This window comes from Aotus nancymaae, unplaced genomic scaffold (assembly GCF_030222135.1).
Source record: "Aotus nancymaae isolate 86718 unplaced genomic scaffold, 86718_ANA_hifiasm-v0.15.2.pri h1tg000016l, whole genome shotgun sequence".
Taxonomy (NCBI): Eukaryota; Metazoa; Chordata; class Mammalia; order Primates; family Aotidae; genus Aotus; species Aotus nancymaae.
In genome coordinates, this window is record NW_026988428.1 from 72,665,898 (window position 1) to 72,690,151 (window position 24,254).

Genomic DNA, 24,254 nt, shown 5'->3' on the forward strand with positions numbered 1-24,254 from the left:
CCCTGGCTATTTCCTTCTGAAGGCTGGGGATTCAGTCTGCTGTCTTCAGCTTGGTGAAGGGAAGGGGATCCTTCTTCACAGTTGCCCCCTGGGGCTTCCGGCTTGGCCTCCTTTATTCTCCTACTGGGGGCCCCCCTGCTCAAGCCCCCGCCTGCTTCTCCCACTGTGGTACTGCACTCTTCATCAGTTCTTCTAAACCACTCAACTGTTTTTATTTTTTAATGATTGGGAAGCAAAGAAACCTTATTTTTTTCAGCATGGCCATGCAGTGGAATCCTGAGTCTCAAACTAAATGTAGATGTGGGAAATTATATAGCGCACATCCTCCTGTGACCCTGCAAGCCTGGCCTTGGCGGCTGCCCTCGTCAATCCCTTGCTGCACTTGCTGCTCCTTCCCCATCTGGCCGGCTGGCCCTGGCTGTGGCTCCCCTGACAGCGCTACTCACTCATCTTCCTGGTTCTTTAAGAAACAGGGAGGCCCAGCATGGTGGCTCATGCCTGTAATCCCAGCATCTTTGTCCCAGCACTTTGGGAGGCCAAGGCAAATGGATCACTGGAGACCCAGGAGTTTGATGAAACCCTGTCTCTACAAAAACATCAAAAAGAAATTATCCAGGTGTGGTGGTGCATGCCTATGGTCCCAGCTACTTGGGAGGCAGAGTGGGGAGGATTGCTTGAGTCTGGGAGGTGGAGGTTGCAGTGAGCCAAGATCGCACCATTGCACTCCAGCTGGGGCAATGGAGTGAGACCCTGTCTCAAAACAGAAAAAAAAAAAGAAAGGAACAGGGTTCTTTCCTGACTGACCCCTAGCTTCCCCTCTTCCTTCAGGTCCACGCTGCCTCCTGTGCAGACCCTTGCCTCCCATCATGCTTGGGAGAGGTCTTGGAATTCCCTAAGTTGGCTGCTCTTGCTGGCCAAGGAACACAGCCTCCTGCCCTGCTCAGTGTCATTCCCAGAGTGCTGCAAGCTCCACCCAGCCCCACCTCACAGCACCACGGGGGATACTCAACACATACAAATCCTCATTCTGGGCCCACAGACCGCCTCACGTTTAGGTTTCACCACATTTATCCACAGTTCGGCTGCCCCATCAGTGCTCATCAACACGGGAGATTTGAGATTGCTAAAGCCACAGGGGACTGAATTCTGCTTCAACCCATTGGCCCTGGAATTAAGAGTCCAAGAAAGAAGCTTTTGGCTGGGCTTCTGTAAGCTTCCCTCAAGAAAGCTTCCCTCGAGGAACATAGTGCATACTCAGTCCTTGGCTTTTGGAAAAGAAAAAGGCAAGGACTGGGAATGGGCTGAGTTCCTTTTTCAGAGGGGTCCTTCCATTGCCAGTTTCCTTCAGCCCCTCCAGCCACAGAACTCCCAGGGCCCCCACCCTGGGCTGTGGCTCCCACGACCACAATGTGAATGATGCCCCCGACTTGTGCGCCAAAGGGGCTCCGAGAAAGCCCCTCCCAGGCCCATGCTGTGAGGTGGGTTGGGTTCTGTCTGGTTCCAAGGCCTAAGGCACTTGAATGGCCCCCCTGCTGCCCCCACTCCAAGTGCGATGATTGCACTCAGGCCTAAGGGGACCTCTCCTTTCTTTACTTCTCCAGTGGTGACGGGGAACAGCCAAGACCCGGATCCTGGGTCCTCTCCCTAAAGGCTCCACATCTCAGGGATTTGCTCAGCCCGCTGGGTGCCTGTCTCACTCTGCAGTAGGCCTCAGTTTCTACCACAATGAAATAGGGATGCAGAGATTCTGCATGCCACCGTCTGCCCTGGTGTGATGAATCAGGTACAGAGAGTTGAGCATGTTGAGTGTGGGGCCCCTGGGAAGCAGGTTCTGAGAACAGCTGGTTCTTGCTCTATTGAGGGGACATTTTCTGCCTCTTGGTGCTCACAAAATGCAGCACTGGTTGATTTCAAGGATGCAAGAAGCATTATCTGAGGAAGAAATACTGCCTTTCTTTCTGTCATTTGCACAGATGAAATAAAAGGGCTGGGTCAGGAGGGCGAATGAATAAAAGGTGCTTTTGTGTGGCCTTTGCCTTTGTGATGTGCCTTGCCATTGGCTGTTGTATTTGCTCTCCTAAAAGCCTGCAAGGTGCAGGAGCTACTATTATCCTAGCTTTACTGGCAAGAAAACTGAAGCTTTGAGAAATAAAGGACTTAAATGAACACACAGAGGGATTGTGATCCACTTGTGAAAAACTGGTGCACCTGGCATGGACCCCCAAAAGCTTCACTGGGGTGTGAGAGTGATGGCGGGACCTCAAGCCAGCCCTCCTGAGGAGAAAAAGCCTTACTCTGGAGTCTGTGGACAGAAGTAGGTTGTGCCCATGACCCCCTGCCTCCCAGGTGGACAGATGGTTATGGGCCATCCCAGAAATAACCTCAGGCTGGTGCCACCAAGAGATCCTGTCCCGTCCCTCCTGTCCGCTGCTCACCTTCCCAGCCTCTGGTGCCCAGTGTCCATCTGCTATGGTGGCAGTGTTCCAGGGAGTATGGGAAGAGAGCAAGGCAGAGAGAGAGAGAAAGGTTGTGGCCTGAAGACTAAGGATTCAGGAAGAAGCTTGGGGGCAGCGTCAGAGGATGACCTAGGCAATGATCCCTCTGCCCACAGTCCCAGTGCGGCTCATTTCCAGCTAAACCAAACAGGAACCTTGGCCTTTCTTGATGTGAATGTTCTCTGCTATGGTTTAAATGTTTGTCCCCTCCAAACCTCATGAGGAAATTGAGTCCCAGAATTGGAGGTGAGGCCTAACTAGAGGTATCTGGGTCATGGGAGTGACTTCCTCATGAATAGATTATCCCCCTCTCTGGGGAGTTGTGGGTGAGTGAGTTCTCACTCTGTTAGTTCCCTTGAGAGCTGGCACTTTCCTCCCCTCTCTCTTTTGCTTCCTCTCTTGCCACGTCATCTCTGCATACACTGGCTCCCCTTCCCCCTCCACCGTGAATGGAAGCAGCCTGAGGCCTCACCAGAAGCAGATGCTGGAGCCGTGCCTCTTGTTCAGCCTGCAGAGCCGTGAGCCAAATAAACCTCTTTTCTTTGTAAGTTACCCAGCCTCAGATATTCTTTTATAACAATACAAACAGACTAAGGCATTCTCTTAGCTGGTGAGCTCCCTGAGACAGGGACTGCAGTGATGCTTCTTTGCATACTCAAGCATTAAGCACAAGCAGTATACAAGGCAGTGAGCTAGGCACTAGGAACTCCCTGCCCAGGCTTGGTAAATGAACACATGAATGCCCACTGGCCAAAAACCCTTTGACAAAGAGTCATGGGCATGTTCCTTGACAGGAGCCTGCTTGGGGTTTAGGCTCTGCTACTAACTAGCTGTGTGACCTTAGGAAACTTAAGCTAAGACCTGCCCACATCAGAAACTTAGACCATGACCTTGGGCAGGGTGGGTGGCCAGGTTGGTCGAAGGCAGGCAAAGCAAGACTTACAATTTAGTGTGAGCTAAACCTCAAAAGAAGACAAGAAGCGTTCTGACCTAGGCTGCGGAGGCCTAAGGAGCAGGAGGTGGATGGAGGAGCTCAGAGGCAGAACTGGAAGACAAGCTCCCCACTTGGCTGAACTGTCCCTAGGGACCTCACTGGTAGAAGCCCCAACAGCACTGCCAACCCAAGCCTGAGGTGCTGAAGGACTTGGGGACATTCATGTGTCACTGCAGCTGAGTCTGGGGACCTGGGAGGACCATCAGGTGCCCACCCTCAGTGTCTGGACAGAGGAGTGGCTCCCAACCTTGGGAGGAAGCCTCAGGGAAACAGAGGCAAGATCAGAAGAGAGTCCCCCCAGGTACCACGTGCCAGCCTATGACGAGGTGGGTGAGCTTTCCTTCCTGAAATGCCAGCGCTGTGGGTAGTGAACAAGCAATGCTTCTTTGTCTGTCCTCTTGACGGCTTTTGTCAGGAATTCCAAACCTGCCCTGGGACCCAGGAGCAGCTGGAGGCTTAGAACTGGCGGTACAGACTCTCCACTGCACTGCACACCTGGGTTCACCTTCCCTGCATTGTCTGGGCTCTGGGCCCTTCTTGCTCCTGCTCCATCTCCCCATTCCATTTTCTCCTTTTCTTCAGGCCAGGAAGCCTTGGGTGCTAGCAAAAGATCTTTAGGTTTCAGACAGTTCTCTAACGCCTTCGATTTGGCCCAGGAGTGAACCTAAGGCTGGGAAACTGACCTGAAATTCTGTCCAGGGAATCACTGTAGGCAAATCACTTCTCCACTCAGCCTCAATTTTCTCATCTGTAAAATGAGGGCTCAGATTTTTCTTTACTGCCCATTAAAAAAATTATATTTGTTGCATTAATTATTAGTCTATGGCCTATTGATTATATATAATCTGTAACAAAAAATGTATTAAATGAACAAAAGTCCAAGATAAAAATTTTCTACGATCTATTCTGTGAAATGACATCAGTATATGTGTTGGTTTCTGGGATCTTCCAGCTCTTATCCAGGTTCATATTCAGTTTTAATGGCTTTACAGTAATATCACACATGGGAATTTATATTTAACATTTTCAGTCAACATTTTACCCTAAGCATGCTTTTCCTTCTCTTTTTCCTACCTCGGTCTTTTCTCCCCAGCTCTCATCCACTGAGGTAGCCAATGTTAATAGTTTAGTTTGCATTCATGTATAAATAGAGTACACATGCATAGAATTTGCATTTGGTGAGAGGAGTCATTGTTTATTTTATAAAATTGGAATCACTCTTCATATATTTCTCTGCAACTTGTTTTTCTCATTTAACAATATGTTGTGGAAATCCATCCGGACTGAGAGATAGAGTGCTAACTAGTTCTTTTTTAATAGGTGGCATCATTGCATTCTGTGGTTGAAGATATTGCAGTTTATTCAACCATTTTCTGATTGATGGGGATTGGGCTGTTTCCATTTGTCCCCCTCCACCACCACCACACTAAAAACAATGCTTCTGTTGAAGGCTCAAACTCTGTAAAGTATTTGAAGAGATTTATTCTGAGCCAAAAATGAGTGACCACGGCCTGTGGCACAGTCTCAAGAGGGCCTACGAACATGTGCCCAAAGCGGTTGGGCCGCAGCTTGGTTTTATACATTTTAGGGAGACATGAGACATCTGTCACCTATGAAAGTGAGATTGAACCAAGGTGTACATTGGTTCAATCTGGAAAGGCGGGACAACTTGGAACATGGTCAGAGCTTCCAGGTCATAGGTAGATTCAAAGATTTTCTGATTGGCAATTTGTTTAAAGAGTTGTTATTATCAACCTGGAATCAGTAGAAGGGAGTGTCTGGGTTAAAATAAGGATGTGGAAACCAAGGTTCTTATTATGCAGATGAAGCCTCCAGGTACTGGCTTCAGAGAGAGTAGGTTGTAAATTTTTCTTATCAGACTTAAAAAGGTGCCAGACTCTTAATTGATTTTCTCCCGGATCAGGAAAAAGACCTGGAAAGGGAAGAGGATTCTCTACAGAATGTAGCTTTCCCTCCCAAGAGACAGCTTTGCAGGGCCATTTCAAAATATATAAAAGAAATATATTTTGCTGTAAAATACTTCAGTTTCTTTCGAGGCCTGCTGTCATGTGATGCTTTGCTAGAGTCAGGTTGGAATTTGCTAGAAATTGTGTCTTATTACTACAAAGAGTCTGTTTTGTCACTCTTTTTTTTTTTTTTTTTTTTAAGAGACAGGGTTTTACCATGTTGGCCAGGATGGCCACCTGCCTAGGCCTCCCAAAGTGCTGGGATTACAGGAATGAGCCACTGTGCCCGCCCGGCCTGTTTCTTCACTCCTAAGATCTCTGTTTCAATGTTAATGTTGGTCAGCTGTGCTTGAATTCCTACGGGAGGAGGGGATAAGGAGGCAGGTCCTGCCCCCACTGCCCATCAAGGCCTGAGCTAGTTTTTCAGGTTTCTTTGGAATGTCCTTGGCTGAGAAGGGGGTACATTCAGTCAACTGGGGGCTTAGAATTTTATTTTTGGTTTACATTTCCGTAAACATTTCATAATTCACATCTACACAGATAATGGTTCAGGGCACCCCTCTCCCCACATCCTCACCAGCACTCATAGTTAGAAGTCTTTTTAATGTGTACCAACCAGTCTGATGGATGAGAAATGGCATCTCAGCATGACTTTAATTTGCATTTTCCTATTTACTAGTAAGCATCTTTCCATTGGCTATGAATTTGTTCTTAATGTGAGTTTGTGTGGCAGAATAGTATTGATGAGGTAAAGCCTGTTTGTTGGCTCTTCAGATTTCTCATTGCTATCCCTATCCTTTGCTTGTTTTATTCTGCTGGGTTTGTTTTTGCACTATGAATGTGCTGGAGCTCAGTGCAGGGTATTAACTTGCCTTCTGTCATATGTTTTGCACACATATTTTCCTAGTCTATCATTTGTCTTTTGATTTTCTAGAGTATTTGTTTTCATACAGATTTTTTTTTCATTTTATGTAGTCAGACATTATCTTTCTTTTTAATGGCTTTTCAGTTTCCTGTTTAGTTTTTAAAATCTCCCCAACACATAAGCTATATTACTAAGTTTCCTTCTGATTTTTTCCTTTTAATTTTTCTCATTTAAACATATAACCTTTCTGAATTTATTTTTGTCAAATTAAGGTTGGCTCAGACAGGTGTGATGGCTCACGCCTGTAATCCCAATGCTTTAGGAGGCCAAGGCAGGAGGATTGCTTGAGGCCAGGAGTTCGAGGCCGGACTGGACAACGTAGTGAGACTTCTGTCTCTACGAAGTTTTTCTACAATTAGCTGGGACTGGTGGCACATGCCTGTAGCTGAGACAGAAGGATTGCTTGAGCCAGAAGGCCGAGGTTACAGTGAGCTATGATCACACCACTGCACTCCAGCCTGGGCAATAGAGAAAAGCCCTGTCTCTGAAAAAAAAACAACAGAAAAATTAAGATAGCCTCCAGTGTTATTTTCCTCCATGTAGACAGCCAAATTCAGCATTTCCTGTCTACACTCTGAGACCGTGGGCTCCCAAGTGGTGCCTGGGAGGGGGCTACCAAATTCAGGGCGAGGAGGTCTGGGAAGTGGCACAAATGCCCCATCCCCCAGCCATGGAGCTGTTCTGCTTTTGTTGTTTTACAAAATAGGCTTCCAGTAAGGATTTTGTTTGGACAAAGTGTTCTGAAGCTGAAGGAATTTTGAAAATCCCTTTCAGATGATCTCTGGGGGCCCTTCCAGGTTTGACATTCTCTGACTCGATAATGCCCAGGATGGCAACTGCTTATTAAGGAAGAGAAGGCAATGGGTCGGTGTATCTTTATCCAAAAGTAATTTCAATTTTAAAGCCCAGCTTGGCTCAAAGTGGATTTTAGAATCACAGCATTTTAGAGGTGGAAGGGACCTTGGAAATCCTCTAGTCTAGTGCCTCTCAATCCTGGCTGCCTTTAGAATCACCTGGGAGTTGTTTTTTTTTTTTAAAATCCTAGTACCCTGGACTCATGCCAGACCACGTAATTCAGAGTCCCTGTGGGAAGGGAGGGCCCAGGCATAAGTTTTTTTTTAAATCTCCTCGTAATTCTAATATACAGTGGGGCTGAGAACCACTTCTCTAGTTCAACTCCCTTATTTCATTAGTAAGTCAGCTGAAGGTGAGCCATGTCTGACACGGCTGGCTAACTGTAGGGTTGGGGCTGTTACCCAGATCGCTGCCTCTTGGGTTGCCTTTTTCATCTACACCAAATGCCTCATCGAGTACCACTCCTCGGATTTTCAGCTGGCAAGACTAAAGTCCCTGTATGAATGTATTGTATCTTTGCATATGATCAGCTTAAAAGTATTCACTGCATGCAATTCTGTGTATCCTACAAACAGACCTAGTTCTGCATTGCAGGACCTTGGTGGAGAACAGGATCATAAAGAACAAACTACGATAAAAAAGCAGGACATTTGCTATAGACATGTGAAAAAGAGCCTGCTGCAGGGAGCGAGTGTAGAAGTAGTTGCCAAGGAGGTCAAGGAGGCTTCACACAGGAGGTGGCGTTTGAATTGAGCCTAATGGTTGATTGAAGAGGACTTTGATGGACAGAGAATCAATGCTGCACTCTTGCCCATCGCAGTGACTGGCTGCCTGAGTGTTACACAGGGGGCTCAAAAGGGCAGGGATGGGGGCAGTAAGGTTTCAGGGCAGAAATGCTTTGATACCAGGTGGGACGAGGGCCCAGTCTGTCTCAGGCGCTCTGATCTCCCTCTGCTCTGCCCACAGGAATGAGACCGTGCTGCACCAGTTCTGCTGCCCAGCCGCCGATGCCGAGCAGAAGCCCGCCTGCTCCGACCTGGCCTCCCAAAGGTGGGAACTGTGGCCCTTCCTCCCTTCTGCACCCCCACCTTCCTTCCTAATAGAGCAAAGCACACACCGCTGCACTGGCTATTGGGCCTCCGCCTCTTGAGTCTCATGTGGGGTTGTCTGCTTTCACCTCCTTCCTCGGACTTCCATTTCTCTCTGCTCCCTCTGGACCCCAGATGGGCCATTTCCAACTTTTAAGGTCATTATGCCCTATTGTTCGCATCCCAAACGTATGCTCCCTTCTTCTAAATGGCCCGTGGAAAATCTAATTTTCTAAGCAGCCAGGGAAATTGATTTGATTGAGGATATTCATGTCTCTCACATAGTAGGGTGCCTGACACACAGTGGTGTGCACTCAGCCCATGCATAGTGCCCGGCCTTCCTCTTACATCAAGGATTCATACTTCTCTTTCTAGTTGCTCTTCTTCCAGTCAGCCCAGGTGCCTGACTTTAAGCGTAAGGATCTCTCAGCCCTGGCTGCATTAGTTGATAGCCTTGGGATGGGATGGGAATGTTGAGAAGTCAGGTTTTAGAGCCACACTCCTGAGCTTTCTCCTCTGTTTTTCCTGGGTTATCCACCCGCCCTCTGCCTCCCTGTCCCCCTTCCTGGTGCTCTCTCTCCATCCTGTGATCAGCCTCCTCCCTCTGCACCTGCCTCTGTCTCTCTGCCCTGGTGTTTCTCCTCTTCTGTGCCCACGCCATGTTCCCCGCCTGCCCTCCGATCTGTGTGCTGTCCGTCTCTCTTGCTCTTTTCTCTTTTCCACCAGTTTGTCTGTCTCCATTCTGCACATTTCTCTTTTCTTGACTTGTTCTTTACTTGGATTCTGGCCTGAAATTTGCCTGGTCTCTCAGTGTCCTGTTATGGAGTGAATTTGGGTGAGGTACTCCACTCCCCTGGGCCTCAGTTTCCTCACCTGGATAGTGAAGGGCTTGGTCTGTCTCAAAAGTAGCGTTCACCTATCATCCCTTCAAGCCTCTCAGCTGCTCAGTGGGGCCAGACTAAGCAGGTCTTCTTGTCCCTGAAGGATGAGAGGAGAGTAAGGGTCGGAGGACCCAGAGACATGTCCACAGTCACAGAGCAAGGACCAGCACAGCCACAGGAAGCTTAGGGCATCAGACTCCTCATGTGCACCATTTCCAGATTTAAGATCCAATTATTCTGTAATCTTTCCCCCTTTATTCTCTGGAAAATAACTAGACGGTGATCAGAAGTGGTGGCTAGAGACCTCGGGGCACAAACACCCCATGAAAGGCATTGCTTATAGGGGAGTTCAGAGAAAGAGGCAGGGCTCTGAGGAGGACTCAGAGAGGCTAGACACCTTAAGGGAACTTAAATCCAGAGCTGAGGGAGGGATGGGAGTTCTTGAGGCCAACCATGTTGAAGATGGGAGGCCAATGCTTTGGGTGTCCTCTGTGACAAGTTTTTGGCCGGGCCTGGGGACATAAAGCCACATAAGGCCAACTTGGACCCTTGAGAAGTTCTCCATGCAGTGGGACATTAGGATGCCCTCAAAGGGAACACAGCTCACCTGGAAATTAGAAGGAAGAAGAGAAATGGGAGAATGAAATGGTGGAGAGAGAAAGGAAGAGGAGAGCGTGGTGACGTGGAAGACGCCAGGGCGATGTACAGGAAAACCCTGAGAGCCCTGGCTCCTTCCCATGGATCCTCACTGTTCAGACACATGACCCGGGCCTCCTTCCTAGAAACTGCCTTCTTTGGTAGGGGAGAAGAGAGAAAAGCTGTCTGGCCTGCCTTCAGCCCCATCAATTCAACTCAATTCAGTGAGCATTGTATTGATACTAACCAAGCACCAGGCCTCAGTGAGGATAGACGGCACACCCTTGAGAAGCCCAGGCCTGGCAGGGGTGGGCAATAGAGACTGTCCCTTGGGTTTGCCGTGGTCTCTCCTCCCATCCACTTGCAGCCTGCATGCCCGCCTATGCACCAGACTCCCCTGCTGGCTTTGTGGTGCCCACCTGCAGCCCCAGCTCCAGGTGGGAAGGAGTGGAAAAGAGGTGATCCCAGCAGCACTCCAGAAGGTAGGCAGACGTGGGCAGGGGAGGGTTGCTGCCCTCTCAAGGGGCTGGGGCTCCAAGGGAATAGGGTCATTTTCCAGGGTTTGAGGTGGATGATAGGAAACCCGTGATCTTAGTTTCCAAGAGGTTTGCTGTTCACCTTCCCCTGGGAGGTGTGGGCTTTGAGGTTGGGGACTGGCAGTGCTCTGGGGAGGGAGAGAGGGAGGTGGGAGATTCTCTTGAATGTTGGTTCGTGGAGGGGGGCCTATACGCCCTGCCTATGGGGACCCTCCCCCTGGGTGGGGGCAGGGAGACTTTCCCCACCCCCCAGATGGTCTAGGGCTTCAGCTGCTCTCCGTCTCTAGTTCCCAGTTATTCCAAGTTGTCCTGTCTGTCTGTCTGATTTGTAGTCTCCTAGAACCGTTTTTGTCTGTCTGTCTGTCTGATGTGACTTTCTTGGCTTCTCTGGGAGGAGCCCCTCTGGATGTTTTCTGGACAGCCCAACAGTGTATGTGGTTTGCTTTTGGCTTCTTGAGGGAATTCTATCCCAAGATAAGTTTTCCATGATCAGACTCTCAGCATCCCTACTCCCAACCCTATCAGCGACTCCTTCACCACCCCTCATCCCTTCCCCTAGACCAGCTGACCCACCTCCAGAGCATAGCTTCAACTTCCCAGCAATCTCCTCTAGTGGAATGTGTTACAGTCAGAGGCCGGCCTGTGGGGCTGGCACAGGCGAGTGGGTCTCGCAGCCCTCTGAGGCGAACTGCTATGGGATCCTGGAGCTCTGAGACAAGCCAGGCTTCTCCCCCTATGTCTGGCTCCTCCTCTGTCAGTCTGGCTTCTTCCCTGTCAGTCTGGTTTCCCACTAGCTCAGCCAGTCTCCAGCAGAATCATGGTCTCCTGAGGGTTTCTAGGATCAGCAGTTGGCCTCTACAGGAGACCCAGTAAGGAATCGAAAGCCAGTGAATCAGGTGTCAGGGCCTTTGGTGTGTGGACTCAGCCAGCCACAGGAGCTCCCTTGCCATCCTCCCTTGCCATCCTCCTCTGCACTATGGCTGAGGCCGGCTCCCACTCCAGCTGAGCTGAGCAAGGGTCCCTTTCCTTGAGCTGCCAGGGCCTTCCCTGGGGTGCTGCAGTGGCCACTCATCTATCTGATCAGTGATGTAGAGAGGCTGCTCAGCCCAGGGGAAAGTCTGCTCCCTCCTAGAAAGATCCCAGGGCCAGAAGACAGCCTCACCCCTCCCGAAGAGGCAGAGAAGCCTCAGCCCTACCGAGGCCAGGACAGCCTTCCCCAGCCACCTGCAGAGGAGCATTTGGTGGCTGGTGTCAGGAAAACGCTGTCTTGGGGCTGAGAGCCTGCCAGGGAGTGATTGTCCCAGGAGTAGGAAGACTTGAAATTGAGCACGTCTGGAAGCTTGGGTGTCTGCAAAGGGAGGCTGAAGGGTGGGCGTCAGTGGTTTGGGGTACAGTGGAGCAGCTATAGGGCTGGCAAAGCCCTCTGAAGCTGGATGACCAGATAGAGTTATTACGGGTTCTGCTGTTCCCTGGTTCCCCACACCACCCTAGGAAGACAATCTATGCCTGCCAGGGTAATTAGGAGGTGGGAGCTGGGGATGGTGCCCCCTCCCAGCAGCCAGCCAGGGGGCAGCAACTGTGTGCCAGTCTCTTTCTCCCCAGAAAAGATCGCCCCTGGTCGTTGCCCCTACCAATCTCCTCCCTGCTGCCAGCTAATGACAGAGTTTTATTCTGGGGCACTGAATAGGCCAGTAATTGCAGCCCTACTTTCGATCCTTCGGGCTCCCCTCCCTTTCAGGCTCTCAGTGACATTGAGAACAATGACCCGGTAGCTGGCCAGCTGCCTCCCAGCATAGAGCCCATTTGTCTCCGAGGGTGATAATGGGGCCAAGATGAGGAAGATGGGTTTCTATTAGTGTAATGGGAGGAGGCAGCTGTGGAAGAGGCTGGGGCTCAGGAGAGGGAGGTGGGGCTTAGGCAGCGGAGGCTGGTTTCTGGGGGGAGAAGCGGGCTCAAGAGGGGGAGGTGGGCTCAGGAGGGGGAGGTGGGGCTCAGGAAGGGAGGTGGGGCTCAGGAGGAGAGATGGTGTTCAGGATGGGGAGGCGGGGTTCAGGAGGGGAGGTGGGGCTCTGAAGGGGAGGTGGGGCTCAGGAGGAGAGGTGGTGTTCAAGATGGGGAGGCGGGGCTCAGAAGAGGAGGCAGGGCTCAGGCTGGGGAGGCGGGCTCAGGAGGAGGAGGTGCTAGGGAGGAAACAGAACAACCCCTAGGACTCCGGAGCAAGAAGGGATTTGAGTAGAGGTCTGGGGCGCTGTGAACCTCTGCCAACTGAACTTACTCACTCCTAGTCCTTGCTCCTTCCTTTTCAACCCACCCCATCTTTACTCCGAGACGGAAGACACCAATATTTATTGAATGTATGATTTATTGAACATGCCAGGGACATTCTCCTGGGCACTCTTGATATTTTATCTCACGTAATTCTGTGAGATAGGTGTTATTCTCATTTACAGATAAGGAATCCAGAATGGAGAGAAGTTAGGTATCTTGACCGAGGGACCACTGCTAATTATTTCTGGAGCTGGACGGTGAACCCAGGTCCAACTCCAATATGCAACCTCTTTTTTCAGAGCTGCTGCTAGAATTTTTTTTTAAGAGCTCAAGAGAAATCCTTCCAGCCATTTCACTGGATCTTAAATAACATCTATTTTCTCTGATTATAGTTGTTGGAAATGTGAAAAATACAGAATATAAAGAAGAAAATATAAATGGGACTTCATCATGTAGAATTAACTGATGTTCATGTTTTAGTGTGCAGCCTCCCAGTGTTTTATTTTTCTATGCGTTGGGTTTTACATCCTCCCCACGCCCATTTAAAAAAAAAAATAGATTTTGTAGTCTGCATTTCCCACTTGGCGAAGCGTACTGCGCCCCTTTAGAGGGCCTCCTACCCTAACCAGTCCCTCCTGGGCCACCAGAGCCTCTGCGGAGGCCGCTACGCGGGGTACCTTGGAGGAAGGGGCGCCCGTCCGAGAATGGCTGCAGAACGGCTGCAGGGAGAGCCCTGCATTCGCATAGCCGGAGCATCTCCGCCTCTCCTGCCTCTTTCCATCCGCTGTGATGCGGCATGAAGCATGATCAATGGACCAGCCATTGTTTACCCAGCGATTACGGAGCAATTAAGTTCTCAATCGATACAGTTTAGTTTTCAAACAGCTAGGCCCTGGCGCGAGGCCTCACGTGCCTGCTCCAGGAGTCACATCCAGGCTGCTGGGAAACCGGCACTGGTGGCTTAGGGCGGCAGCGTGGGTCAGTCGGGCGGTACAGCTCGGTCTTCCTTCCCTGGAGAGGGGCAGAAAAGCCCACCCTGCCTGCCTGGCCCCAAGCTCCGGGTCTCTGCCTGCCGCCCCAGGAAGGCAATGGCAGCAGGGGAAGTTAAGGGAAATTTTCTTTGTCTCCTTCAGGGTTCGCTGGTTGGTTGGGAGAGGACTTCCGAGAGGTTGGGATGGGATGAAAATCCCCACAAGCCCCCTGCAGTGGCAGGGAGCATTGCCTGCTGGCAGGGGCAGGGTAGGGGAGGGCGAGATTCCTGGGGTTTGAAGACTGGGCTCTGGGGTGGGACCCAGCGGTGCCTGCACGGAAGGGAGCAGCCTGGGGAGAGGGGCCTGCTCCTGTGGTTTGGGCTTTAAGAGCAGGTGTGATCATGGGTGGTCTGAGGAGCTCTGTGTAGCTAGAGTAGCATCCAGTTGGCGTGGGCTCCGTGCCCAGGAAGATGGCCGCAGTCCGTCCTGGAGCTACAGGAATCTGCCCTAAGGAACTGTGTGACCTGTCACTTTACCACCCTGTGCATTTTTGTCCCATTCGTGTCTTCCCTCGACAGATTCAGGAGGGATAATAAACCAAAATAGAGGTCAAAGTACTTTGACACTTTGGGAGGGGGTATAAAAATATCCCAGAGAGCATTAGGAAGGTTTTATCTTGTCGTTGACTTTTCACTTTCTGTTCAGGGGGCTCTCTCAGCTGGGATGTGAAACTCCTGTTGAGAGTCAACTATTTGCCCAGGCTAATTTCCTTGTGTAATTTTCCTTCCCAGGCCTTGAGCCATCCTCTGAGATGGCCCCTTCATGTGACCTAGGCTGTCGCCAGAGGGCGCTTGGGAAAGCTGTTATGATGCTGCACTGGGGCTGCCCTCAAATAGCTGCTCCTTAAGGCAGGTGACTTTTTGTCAGGAGCATGTTTAGAGATGACTGGAGGAGAACTCCTCCTAACCCTGTGTCTGTTTTGTGTCTCCCACCCATGAGGGAGAGGAAGCAAATACTGGCCACCATGTGCTGAGTGCTTACTATGTGCTATGCAAGAATTATCTTATTTAATCTCTAATAGAAGCTGGTGAAATAGTACTCCCATTTTACAGACAAGGAAACTGAGGATCAGAGACAATGAATGACTTGACCAGGGGCCACGTAGCTGAAGAGCAGAGCTAGGTTTTGAACCAGGTGCTTGTCAATTGCAGCCTGTGGCCACCAGGGCAAAAGGACAGCAGGCGGCAGGCGTTGTCAAGTATGGGAAGTGAAGGTGTGGCGGGAAGGTGACAGCTACTTCCCACGTCTCCAGCCACAGCCAGTGGGTGGCTGAGAGTGCATAGGTTATTGTTCAAGGCCTCAAAAGGCCTGGCCTCTCTGCCCTGCCCCTTCACCCTGCCCCTTGTGGCTGTGTGTGGCCATCAGGTAAATGCACCAGAGCAACCAAACTGAAGAGAGGAGTGACCCAGAGAATATTTTTAGGGAATAGAAACAGCAACAACAACAATGCTAGTTTTTATGATTAAGGAAATACACATAACTAAGGATACTGCTTCCAGAACAACAAGTGAAAGATGCACAGGGAACATCTACGCTTTCCCTAGTCCAGGGTATTCGGTAATGCGGTTTTATCCAGTTTTCTGGGAAACAGGTTTTGTTTCATTTCCTGGAAACTTCTTGTCGGAATCTTTCGGATCTTCTTTTCTCACTTCCAGGAAGAGTAACCTCTGCAGGCGTAGAGATTTTTCTAATCCCACTATTTCCTGTGCTGCTGTTTTGTTTTGTCTTCTGAAAGGTCTTTACCCATTCACTTATCTTTTGAGCAATAACATGAAAACAAAAATGACTTATAATTTCAGGAATTGTATCTGATGTATGACAAAAAGGCTTTTTAATTTGTTTCATTGAACCAAAAAGGAAGTAATCTATAGCAAGAGTGATTTGATCAGATATGGCATTCTTAAGACTTTTTACTGCCTTCGAGAGGCCTTGGAATGGCCTCAGAAAGGTGGTTTTGGCAGGGTGTGGTCGCTCACGCCTGTAATCCCAGAACTTTGGGAGGCGGAGGTTGATGGATCACGAGGTCAGGAGATCGAGACCATCCTGGCCAACATGGTGAAACCCCGCCTCTACTAAAAATACAAAAACTTAGCCAGGTGTAGCAGTGCGAGCCTGTAGTCCCAGCTACTTGGGAGGCTGAAGCAGGAGAATCGCTTGAACCCAGGAGGCAGAGGTTGCAATGAGCCAAGATCACACCACTGCACTCCAGCCTGGTGACAGAGTGAGACTCCGTGTAAAAAAAAAAAAAAAGGAGGTTTTTAGAGATTTCTTTTGTGATGATTAAAAAAACAAAAGAGGAAAGACAGCTGCCTATGAAGGAAGACTGGAGTGTGTTGCTGTCTCCAGCAGGGAGACTTTCCATCATTCCCCTTAGCACCCTCTAGGTGAAGTGGCTCCCATTGTCTGAGGCCAATCTGGATATCATTTGTTCTAAGATTATTTTGACCACATTCCCAGCAGTGGCAATTGGGAGCGGGAAGGTCTCCACCCAGCCGGAGAGGTGGTTCACTATTACCAGTAGATACTTTAGTCTCCTTATTTTGGACATTTCTGTAAAATCTACTTGAATGCTTTGAAATGGCCTTAACCCAGGAGATCTCCCTCCAGTAGTCTGTTTTCTAACTACCTTTTTGTTGATTCTCTGGCAGGTCACACAAGCCCCACACTCTCATTTAGCAAGGGTATAAATCCCTACACACCCATAATTCTTGAATATTGCATCACGCATGGCCTGGGGACCCCAGTGACTTCCCTTACACAGTATGGATGTCAGTTCCCTCATTATGGGTTTGCTTATCATTTCCGTCCCATCAGGGAGCACCCAGCTCCCATTCTCAGTTTGAGTGTCCCTATCTTGCCCAGCTCTTCCCCTTTAGAAAATTGGGGTTTTCATGCCACCTTAGGGGTATCTGGGATTAGGCTAAACAGTTTAACTTCCTCCTCCAGGGAGGCTTGCTCAGCAGCTCTGTCCGCAAGCCCGTTCCCTTCAGCTTCTGTAGTGTTTCCTTTCCCATGGCCATTTACATGACTATGGCCACCTCTGCTGGAAGTGGGAGGTTCTTTGCAACTTGTTTGACCAGTTTCCCATGTACCAGCTCTTTCCCCCGCTATTTATTAGGCCTGGCTTTGTCCACATCTTTCCAGAGGTGTATACCACTCCACAGGGATACTTGGAATTAGCATATATAGTGCCTTCTTGGCTTTCCAGGAGCTTCAGGGCCTGGTTAACAGCATGTAATTCACAGGTTTGGGCTGACAATTATTGGGTAATCTACCTTTTTCTCATAATGTTTGTTCGTTTCCGTCAATGACAGCACAGGCATTGTGTCTTTTACCTTCTATCACTTGGGATGACCCATCCACAAACAGCTTCATTCCATCATGTAGCAGAGTTTCTTTAAGGTCTAGTCTAACTTTAGGTTGATATTCTATAATATCTAAACAGTTATGGTCTGATACCTTCTTATTCTCCTCTCCTTTCCGTAAGAAACTGGCTGGAGTTAGGTTAGGCACCTCTCCAGGGCCCACTGACCCCGGGAAGAACTTGGGGAGGCAAGGGACTAAGCAGCTGGCCTCCCAGGGTACCTTTGGTCTGGCTCTGCTGGGTCTGACTGTGAGCCAAGCGCTGCTGGTTTGAAGAGCTGCCAGCCTATGGTGCCTTCCCTGACAGGCAGTCTCATCAGCAAGGGCATCCCTGGCTCCTTCTTTGTTTTGAAGGCAGCATTCATCTCCCCGGCAGCCCAAGAGCTGCACTGTTTGTATTCCACACCACCCCGACTGGTGACCCAGCAACTGCAAAGGGTCCGGGTTTGTCCCGCTCTGGAAGGGGACTTAGGGGCTTTTCCTCCTCCTCAGTTGCAAGGATCCTCTTCTGGCCCAGCCTGGCTCTGGGAAGCAGAACTTTCATATAACCAACCTCAGAAGATCCTGGCGGACCTCTCCCCAGCACTAGCTCTCTCTACTTCAGGGACTGCAAACTGGCATTTTCTTTCAACTGTATTGGGTTTTTAAGTTTTTAGAACTGAGCACCAGCATAAAAATCCTATTTCACCTAAAAAGTCAGAATTCTGGCCTTTGACAAAGCAATCTGGCAACACAGGGCCGGCGCTGTAAGAAGAGCCGAGCAGCTGCTGCCCCTTTAACAGGGGTGCCCTCTTCAGGTAGCCACAGTGCCCCCAGCCCTGCAGCCCTCCTCACCTTTGCTGGCCCTGTAGTCCTTTGAGTTTACAACCCTAGTTCCTCCCTTATGTAGCCCCCAAGCCTTCTGCAGCCGCCCCTGTGGCCTTACAGTCTCAGTAAAACAACTAAACCTTAATGGTCATCTCATCCATTTACCCTTCCATACATAACGTGAATCCTTCCCACCACCTGACAAACAGCCATGCAGGCTTTGCTGTAGGCAACCCACTGCTCCTCCAGCAGCCTGATCCTAAACTCTCCTCCACATCTCTGTCACTTGCATCCCCAGCTCCAGGGCCCTGTCACTCCCCAGTGGCCAAACTGCACCCTTTCCCAGCACCTCCTTGTTGCTTGAGCCTCTAGAACCTTCCCCAGCCCTGCCCACCTCTCCACATCCTCCTACTTCCTCTTGTACTCTTTCTTCCTTTTATATTATTTTTCTCCCCAGTCTCACCTTCTGCATCTGTCTTTGATCTCTGTCTTTTCCAGTCTCTCTCTTTCACATTTTCTTTTTCTATCTCTGTCTGTCATCCTGTTTCCTTTTTCCCTCACACTTAGTTTCTTCCTTTTTCTCTCTCTCGGCACAAGCTAAGCTGTGCTGGGCCCTGCTCCCCCAACCCCCAACCCTGCCTTCCATCTGTAAAGATGAACAGCTCTGCCAAAATGACAAAGATTCAGCAGTAGCTTTTTTTTTTTTTTTTCTTTTTGAGACAGAGTTTCACTTTTGTTGCCCAAGCTATAGTGCAATGGCACGATCTCGGCTCACCGCAACCTCCTTCTCCCAGCTTCAAGCGATTCTCCTGCCTCAGCCTCCCAAGTAGCTGGGATTACAGGCATGTGCCACCACACCTGGCCAGTTTTGTATTTTTAGTAGAGATGGGATTTCTCCATGTTGGTCAGGCTGGTCTCGAACTCCTGAACTCAGGTGATGCACCTGCCTCGGCCTCCCAAAGTGCTGGGATTACAGGTGTGAGCCACTTTTATCAACAGCTTTCAGCGCAACTTCCACACACAGTTGTGTGGCCAGCTCCCCCTTGCCTTCAGGATCAACAGCTTAACTCTGTCTCTCTCTCTCTCTCTCTTGCTCTGTCTCTCTCGCTCTCTCTCTCTCTCTCTGTGACCCTCTACATTTGCCGTTTCCTCCCCTTTCTCTTTCCAATTTTCTTTTTTTAATTCTCTTTCTCCCTATCCCAGTTTCTCTTTTCTTTCTTCTTATAAAAACCTTCTGAGCTATCCTCAATAATTCCTTATTTGGGTTTTCATTCCATCCATAAATCTTCTGCAGTTTCTTAGTAATATCAGGCCAACTTTTAGTCATAAAATTAACTTTTAAAAGGCCTTGCCCTGCTGGGTCCTCTGGACCTAATCCTGAATATTTTATTTGATCTCTGAGCCTCTGCAGAAATGCAGAGGGAGTCTCCTCTTTTTCTTGCTGGATCTCAAATGCTTTCAAGACATATGTGTTCTAAAAGTGGATTTTTTAATCCCTTTAATCATTAGCTTCTGTGGGTTCTGCATTTGCGCCTCATTTCTGGGGTCACTGTTATCCCTTCTGGAATTTGCATTTGAGAATTTCTGCTCAGCTGGCAGGACTCCTTCCCCGGAGGATGGGGTCTCTCCCAAATGGTCATGGCTACCCTTACAATCATTCCCCTTTCTTCCCCAGTAAATACTCGTGATTGACATTATCTTAGCTCAAATATAAAAATTGGGTCCTAAAAATTGATCTAGCTGCTCTGCTAAACCCAGGGGGTCTTCCCAGAGTGGCCTCATTTCCTTTTTAAAATTCCTAACCTAAGTACTTATTAGAGGTGCACTCACAAACCCAACCCCTCCCTGTCCCATAGAGACTTCTCTAAGAGGGTATCTGTTAGACATCTGCTGTTTAGAATGAATAGGGAAGTTCTCAATGTGCTTCTTACATTGTTCTAATTATTTCCTCAAGTTTGGTTAAGGATTTAAGGGAGCATTGGGTTCAGCTTCTTCATGACCCCCAGATTCCTCTTCGTCCAGCCTTCCTGTTGCCCCCGATATCCCTGTCTTCTACTTCATGAGGTGTATGGGAGGGCAAGTGTGTTAGAGGATCCCAGGGCTTTTTACTATGTTCTTTTTCTTCTTTTTTAAGGGGGCACGGGGGGCTAATTCACTAATCTAACAAAGAGTATAACCTGTTTCCTCTTGTGAGGATGGGGTTTTATTATTCACATAGAGAATTAAAGCTTGGCACACCCAATCCTCATCTGAGCCAAACTGAGGCCAAAAGACCGAAGGTGGATGAATGGGCTCTTTGGGCAGATAGAACAGCAATACTTTATCATCTTTAGCCTTTCCTCGTCCCTGGTTTGAGGATTACCCCTTCAGACCTGCAACATTCTCCCCAGCGGACTATTTGGGGGAAAGTCAGAAGAATTCCCTTTAGTTCCCTCTTTCCTCTGTTCCCTGGGCCTTGTTTGCCATTTTCAGTTAGTCTCTGTGTCTGAGCTTTTCCCTGTGTACTCAGCCCCCGTTACTGGAGGTTTCTTGCACACCCCAAGACCTCCGAAGATGCCCAACCACCAAGCAGTACTTACAGTTTAATTTTCCGATCTCGGCTCATACACGAGGTTGCCTGGTTGCCGCGGTGTCTGCTTCTCTCCCTGTGTCACTTTCACTGTCTCCTGAATAAACAGTTTCGGGTTTGTCTACGGCCTCTACGGGAGCCGAGACATTCGGACAGAGTGGGCCACATAAATCAAGTGGGACGCGTCTCCCCTCTCGGCTGGAGTCTCACTCCATGCAGGCACGGAGATCCCCGTATGGGCCACCAGGTCATGAGAAACAAACTCACCCGTCCAAACCCAAAGAATGGACTCAGAGACCCGGCGAACAGCAAAAGTGAGACTTTTAATGACAGTCTTGCAAGATTGGGTATCTGATGAGCAGGCACACCCAGCACAGTTTCAACAAGCAATTTATCCCCAAGTGCGCAGGCCCCTCCCCTGGTTCCTCAGAGGCTGAATACTATGGGGGCACCAGGAGGTTGCCTATTGACTGTTGAGTAGGGGCTTTAGGTGTTGTTTTTAGGGTGGTTTTGCTGCATTTTGTTGCAGCCCACAATGCATTGCAATCTTAGCTCAGGGGCTCTTAAAATATTTGATTTATGACTGGAGTAGCTGGGCAGGCTAACAAGAAAAAACAAAATGAGTTATTTTGTGGGCTTTCATCTTAGACTAAACTTCTTTGGTTCGGGTGAGGGCAACTAAGGGATGGGGAAGTGGGGGGGAGGGGAAAGCGGGCAAAGTGGGAGAGGCTGACAAGCAGGCATCAGCTATCCAAGCAGGGGCCTAGTATACCTGTTTCTTCTGTAGTTTTCTGACCTAAGCCGATTCAAGGCACTTTATCTTAGACATGGACCACTGTATACATTATTTCCATCAAAGAGCCAGGGAAGTAAGAGAAAGGGTCGGGTGACCCACAAGCTTGGGATTTGGAAGGGAGCTGAGGAGAAGGGCAGACCAGGGCAGCACTGGGGCTTCCAGAAGAAGCTGGTGCTTCCACCATGCTGACTTAGACAAGGCACCCCCACTTCTCTGGGCCCCAGTTTTCTCAACCATAGCATGAAGGGATGCACTGTCTAATCCCCAAGGCCCTCTACCAGGGATTCTATAAGAAGGCACTCTGCATGGCCAGGGATGGGACCTGCTCATGGAGAGACCCGGGCATTACAAAGAAAAACAAATGGCGGGTGGTGGGGTGCAAATGTTGACCCTCTGGTGAAGTGCAGTATTGGAGCAAAAGAGCACGGAAAGGGAAGCCCTCGGTAACCAGTGCACTGTTTCATTTTTCTTTCTACAAATCATTTATTGTTATAAAAATATTATAATGACATTATGATAATATTTTTACAACACTCCAGGGACATAAATGATGGGAATGATGAGAGTTTTAACAACTAGCATGGATACAGCCCTTTCCAAGTTACAGAACTCCTTCTGTCCTTTCGCTCACTTGATTCTCACCACCAGGATCCTCAGCGTTTGACCTTGTGAACGGTCAGAAGGGCAAGAATCACTGTGTCCATTTTATAGCTGAGGAAATACTCAGCGATGAGCAATTTGCTCAAGGTTACAAAGGTAGAAGCAGGCCGAGGCTGAGCCCAGAGCCCACACCAAGAGAACGCAACAGTGGAGCAGAGGCTTAAGCCTGCTTCTTCCTTCTTTCTGTTGGAATGTGTCACTTTGCTCACTCCCCAGGTGCCACCACCCACACAGATTTGTGGGATTTTGGTGTGGTCACCATGTTCCATGTTTATACTGAAGCTCTGCAGGCTTGGAGAATCAATTAGGCTGCTGTGAGTCCTCACACCTTTCAGGAATCAGGGGAACTGACTCGTCAGAAACAAACTTATAAGAGACTGATATATTAGTATGAATTTACTAATTTATAATGAGAAATTATCCTGACGAACAGGATACTCATGTTTACTGATTACTAAAGAACTTAAAAATAATTGAGGCTCCTTCTCTACCCAGATGCAGAGGAGTAAGCACCAAATGGTTTTGTGGATTCCTTTCTAGTTTGGAAAGAGAGAGAGAGAGAGAGAGGTAAGGAAGTGGTAAAGGAGTTCCCTGGACTAGAAGATGAGTTCAGGACTTCAGGAAACCACTGTAATGTGGAGCAGTTGAAAGCATAAACCAGATAATTGAAATCTAGGTTCAAGTCCTGGCTTGGCCACTCACAAACTCTATGACCTTGGTTAAATTCTGTAAGCTTTCCAACCCGAGTTTACTATAAAATGGGCATAGTACTTACTTCTTAGGGTGTTTGGGAGGATTAAACATGAAACCTAGAAACATGTCCAGCATCTAGTAAGGACCACGTATGTGCTAGCTATGTTAAAGCTGGATTTTCGAGGGCAGAGAGGGAGAACTCAAACAAGATTTAAGGTCTAGAAACTCAGCTGTGACTAGGGAATGTTTAGAAAGTACAGGCTGCACGCCTCATGGGATGAACCCCCTGCATGGCAAGCATGTTGTGCAAACACAGCGCAGGAACCTCAATAACATGCTTGCCATACCAGGGGCTCTGGCAAGGTCTGGTCCATCCCGTGGGATAGCAGGTGATGGGCGTGGAGAAGAGGCAGTCTTTCAGATGTTTCTATTCAGGCCCAGCCCCTGACATGGAGTAGTGGCAAAATAGAGCCCAATATTCAAAAAGAGAGAAAGAGAGAGACTCTAAGAACCGAGGGACCGAATGGGGGAAGAGATCAACGAAGCTAAAGACCCAGATGAATGCCAACCAAGTAGGGCCAACAGGCTGAGAGAGGAGATTTTCTAGACATCAGGGCAGGAGAGGAGATGATTTAGCTCAGCAATAGGCTGCCACAGTGAAGGCTCGGATAGGATTAAGAGCGGAAGCATTTATTTTATCAGGAAAGTCTTCTTGCCAGCCGACAGTTTGACTGCCTGTTCTCCTGAGAGAAGATTATTTATCCCAACAGGGAAAGGCTTATGGCCTGGCATTGTCCCCTGGCCTGCCCAAAGGGGTATTCCCCAAGCCAGGATCTCTCAGGCTTCTCTCCAAAGTATGTTCTGCAGAGAGAGTGAGCAGATACTCCATTGTCACATATACTGCAGGATCGTAGCACATCCCTTCGTCTTAACACTTGCAGATATAATGCACGAAAGCCACAAGGCATGCAAGAAACAGTGTGGCCAATCTGATATGTGCAACATGAAAGACTGAAGCTAGATATCAGGTAGGACTTCCAGTAGGAACATTAAAGGAAGTTAACTGCAGGGAAACAAGTGGGGAATTTTGCTCCCTGGTAACTAGGTAAATGTCCAGAGGAATGTCCTATCCTACTGGTAATTCTGCCATTTCCATTTCTTGGGTCACAAAACTCCTGTTTTCAGCAAGGATGCACTTGACCTCCACGGACACCTGTAGGTCATCAGATTTCCTCTGGCATGTGGTGAACTTGAGCCTGTGAGGAGCTGTTCTTCCCTGGAAATAGCTCAGGACCAAAGAAGCCTGTGCTCTGCTGGGGTGAAGCAGGGTTGGAATAGAAGGAAGATGAAAGGAAGGGGCTTTAGGGCCAAGAGAATATGAAACACCCAGGCATGGCCTCATGCCTGCCTCTGGTATGTGCTTTGTGCACACATGATTTGTGTAAGTCACCACAAATAATGGTAATTAGGGGTGGTCATAGTAATTAGGTCACCACAAAAAAAAAAATAAAAAAAATAAAAATAAGGCCCTGCAAGGGAGCCAAAAAGAATGAGACAAGGTCCCTGCCCACCAGGGAGCAATTGGCTCATGAACCGGAAGCTGGGAATGCATGAGGGGCCCAGATTAGGGGAGAAAAGCTACAGTTACCCTGCATCAAGCAGATGCCATAGGCCTTGTGTCATTATTTCA

General features: G+C 49.0%; 1 protein-coding gene across 5 annotated transcripts in view; it reads left to right on the forward strand.

Annotated features, from left to right (window-relative positions):
• Positions 1 to 24,254, forward strand: part of IQSEC3 (IQ motif and Sec7 domain ArfGEF 3) — a 109,665-nt gene that overhangs the window by 25,348 nt on the left and 60,063 nt on the right. For 4 of the 5 annotated variants that reach the window (XR_010343055.1, XR_010343056.1, XM_064377624.1 and 1 more), the window contains exon 1: positions 8,209 to 8,286. Coding sequence is in view for 1 of the 5 variants with exons in the window: in XM_021671999.2 (XP_021527674.2) it covers positions 8,203 to 8,286 (84 nt within the window). In the remaining 4 variants the exon portion in view is untranslated. Of the gene's footprint in view, positions 1 to 8,202; positions 8,287 to 24,254 lie in introns of those variants that run through there. The other variant, XM_021671999.2, reaches the window with a different exon arrangement.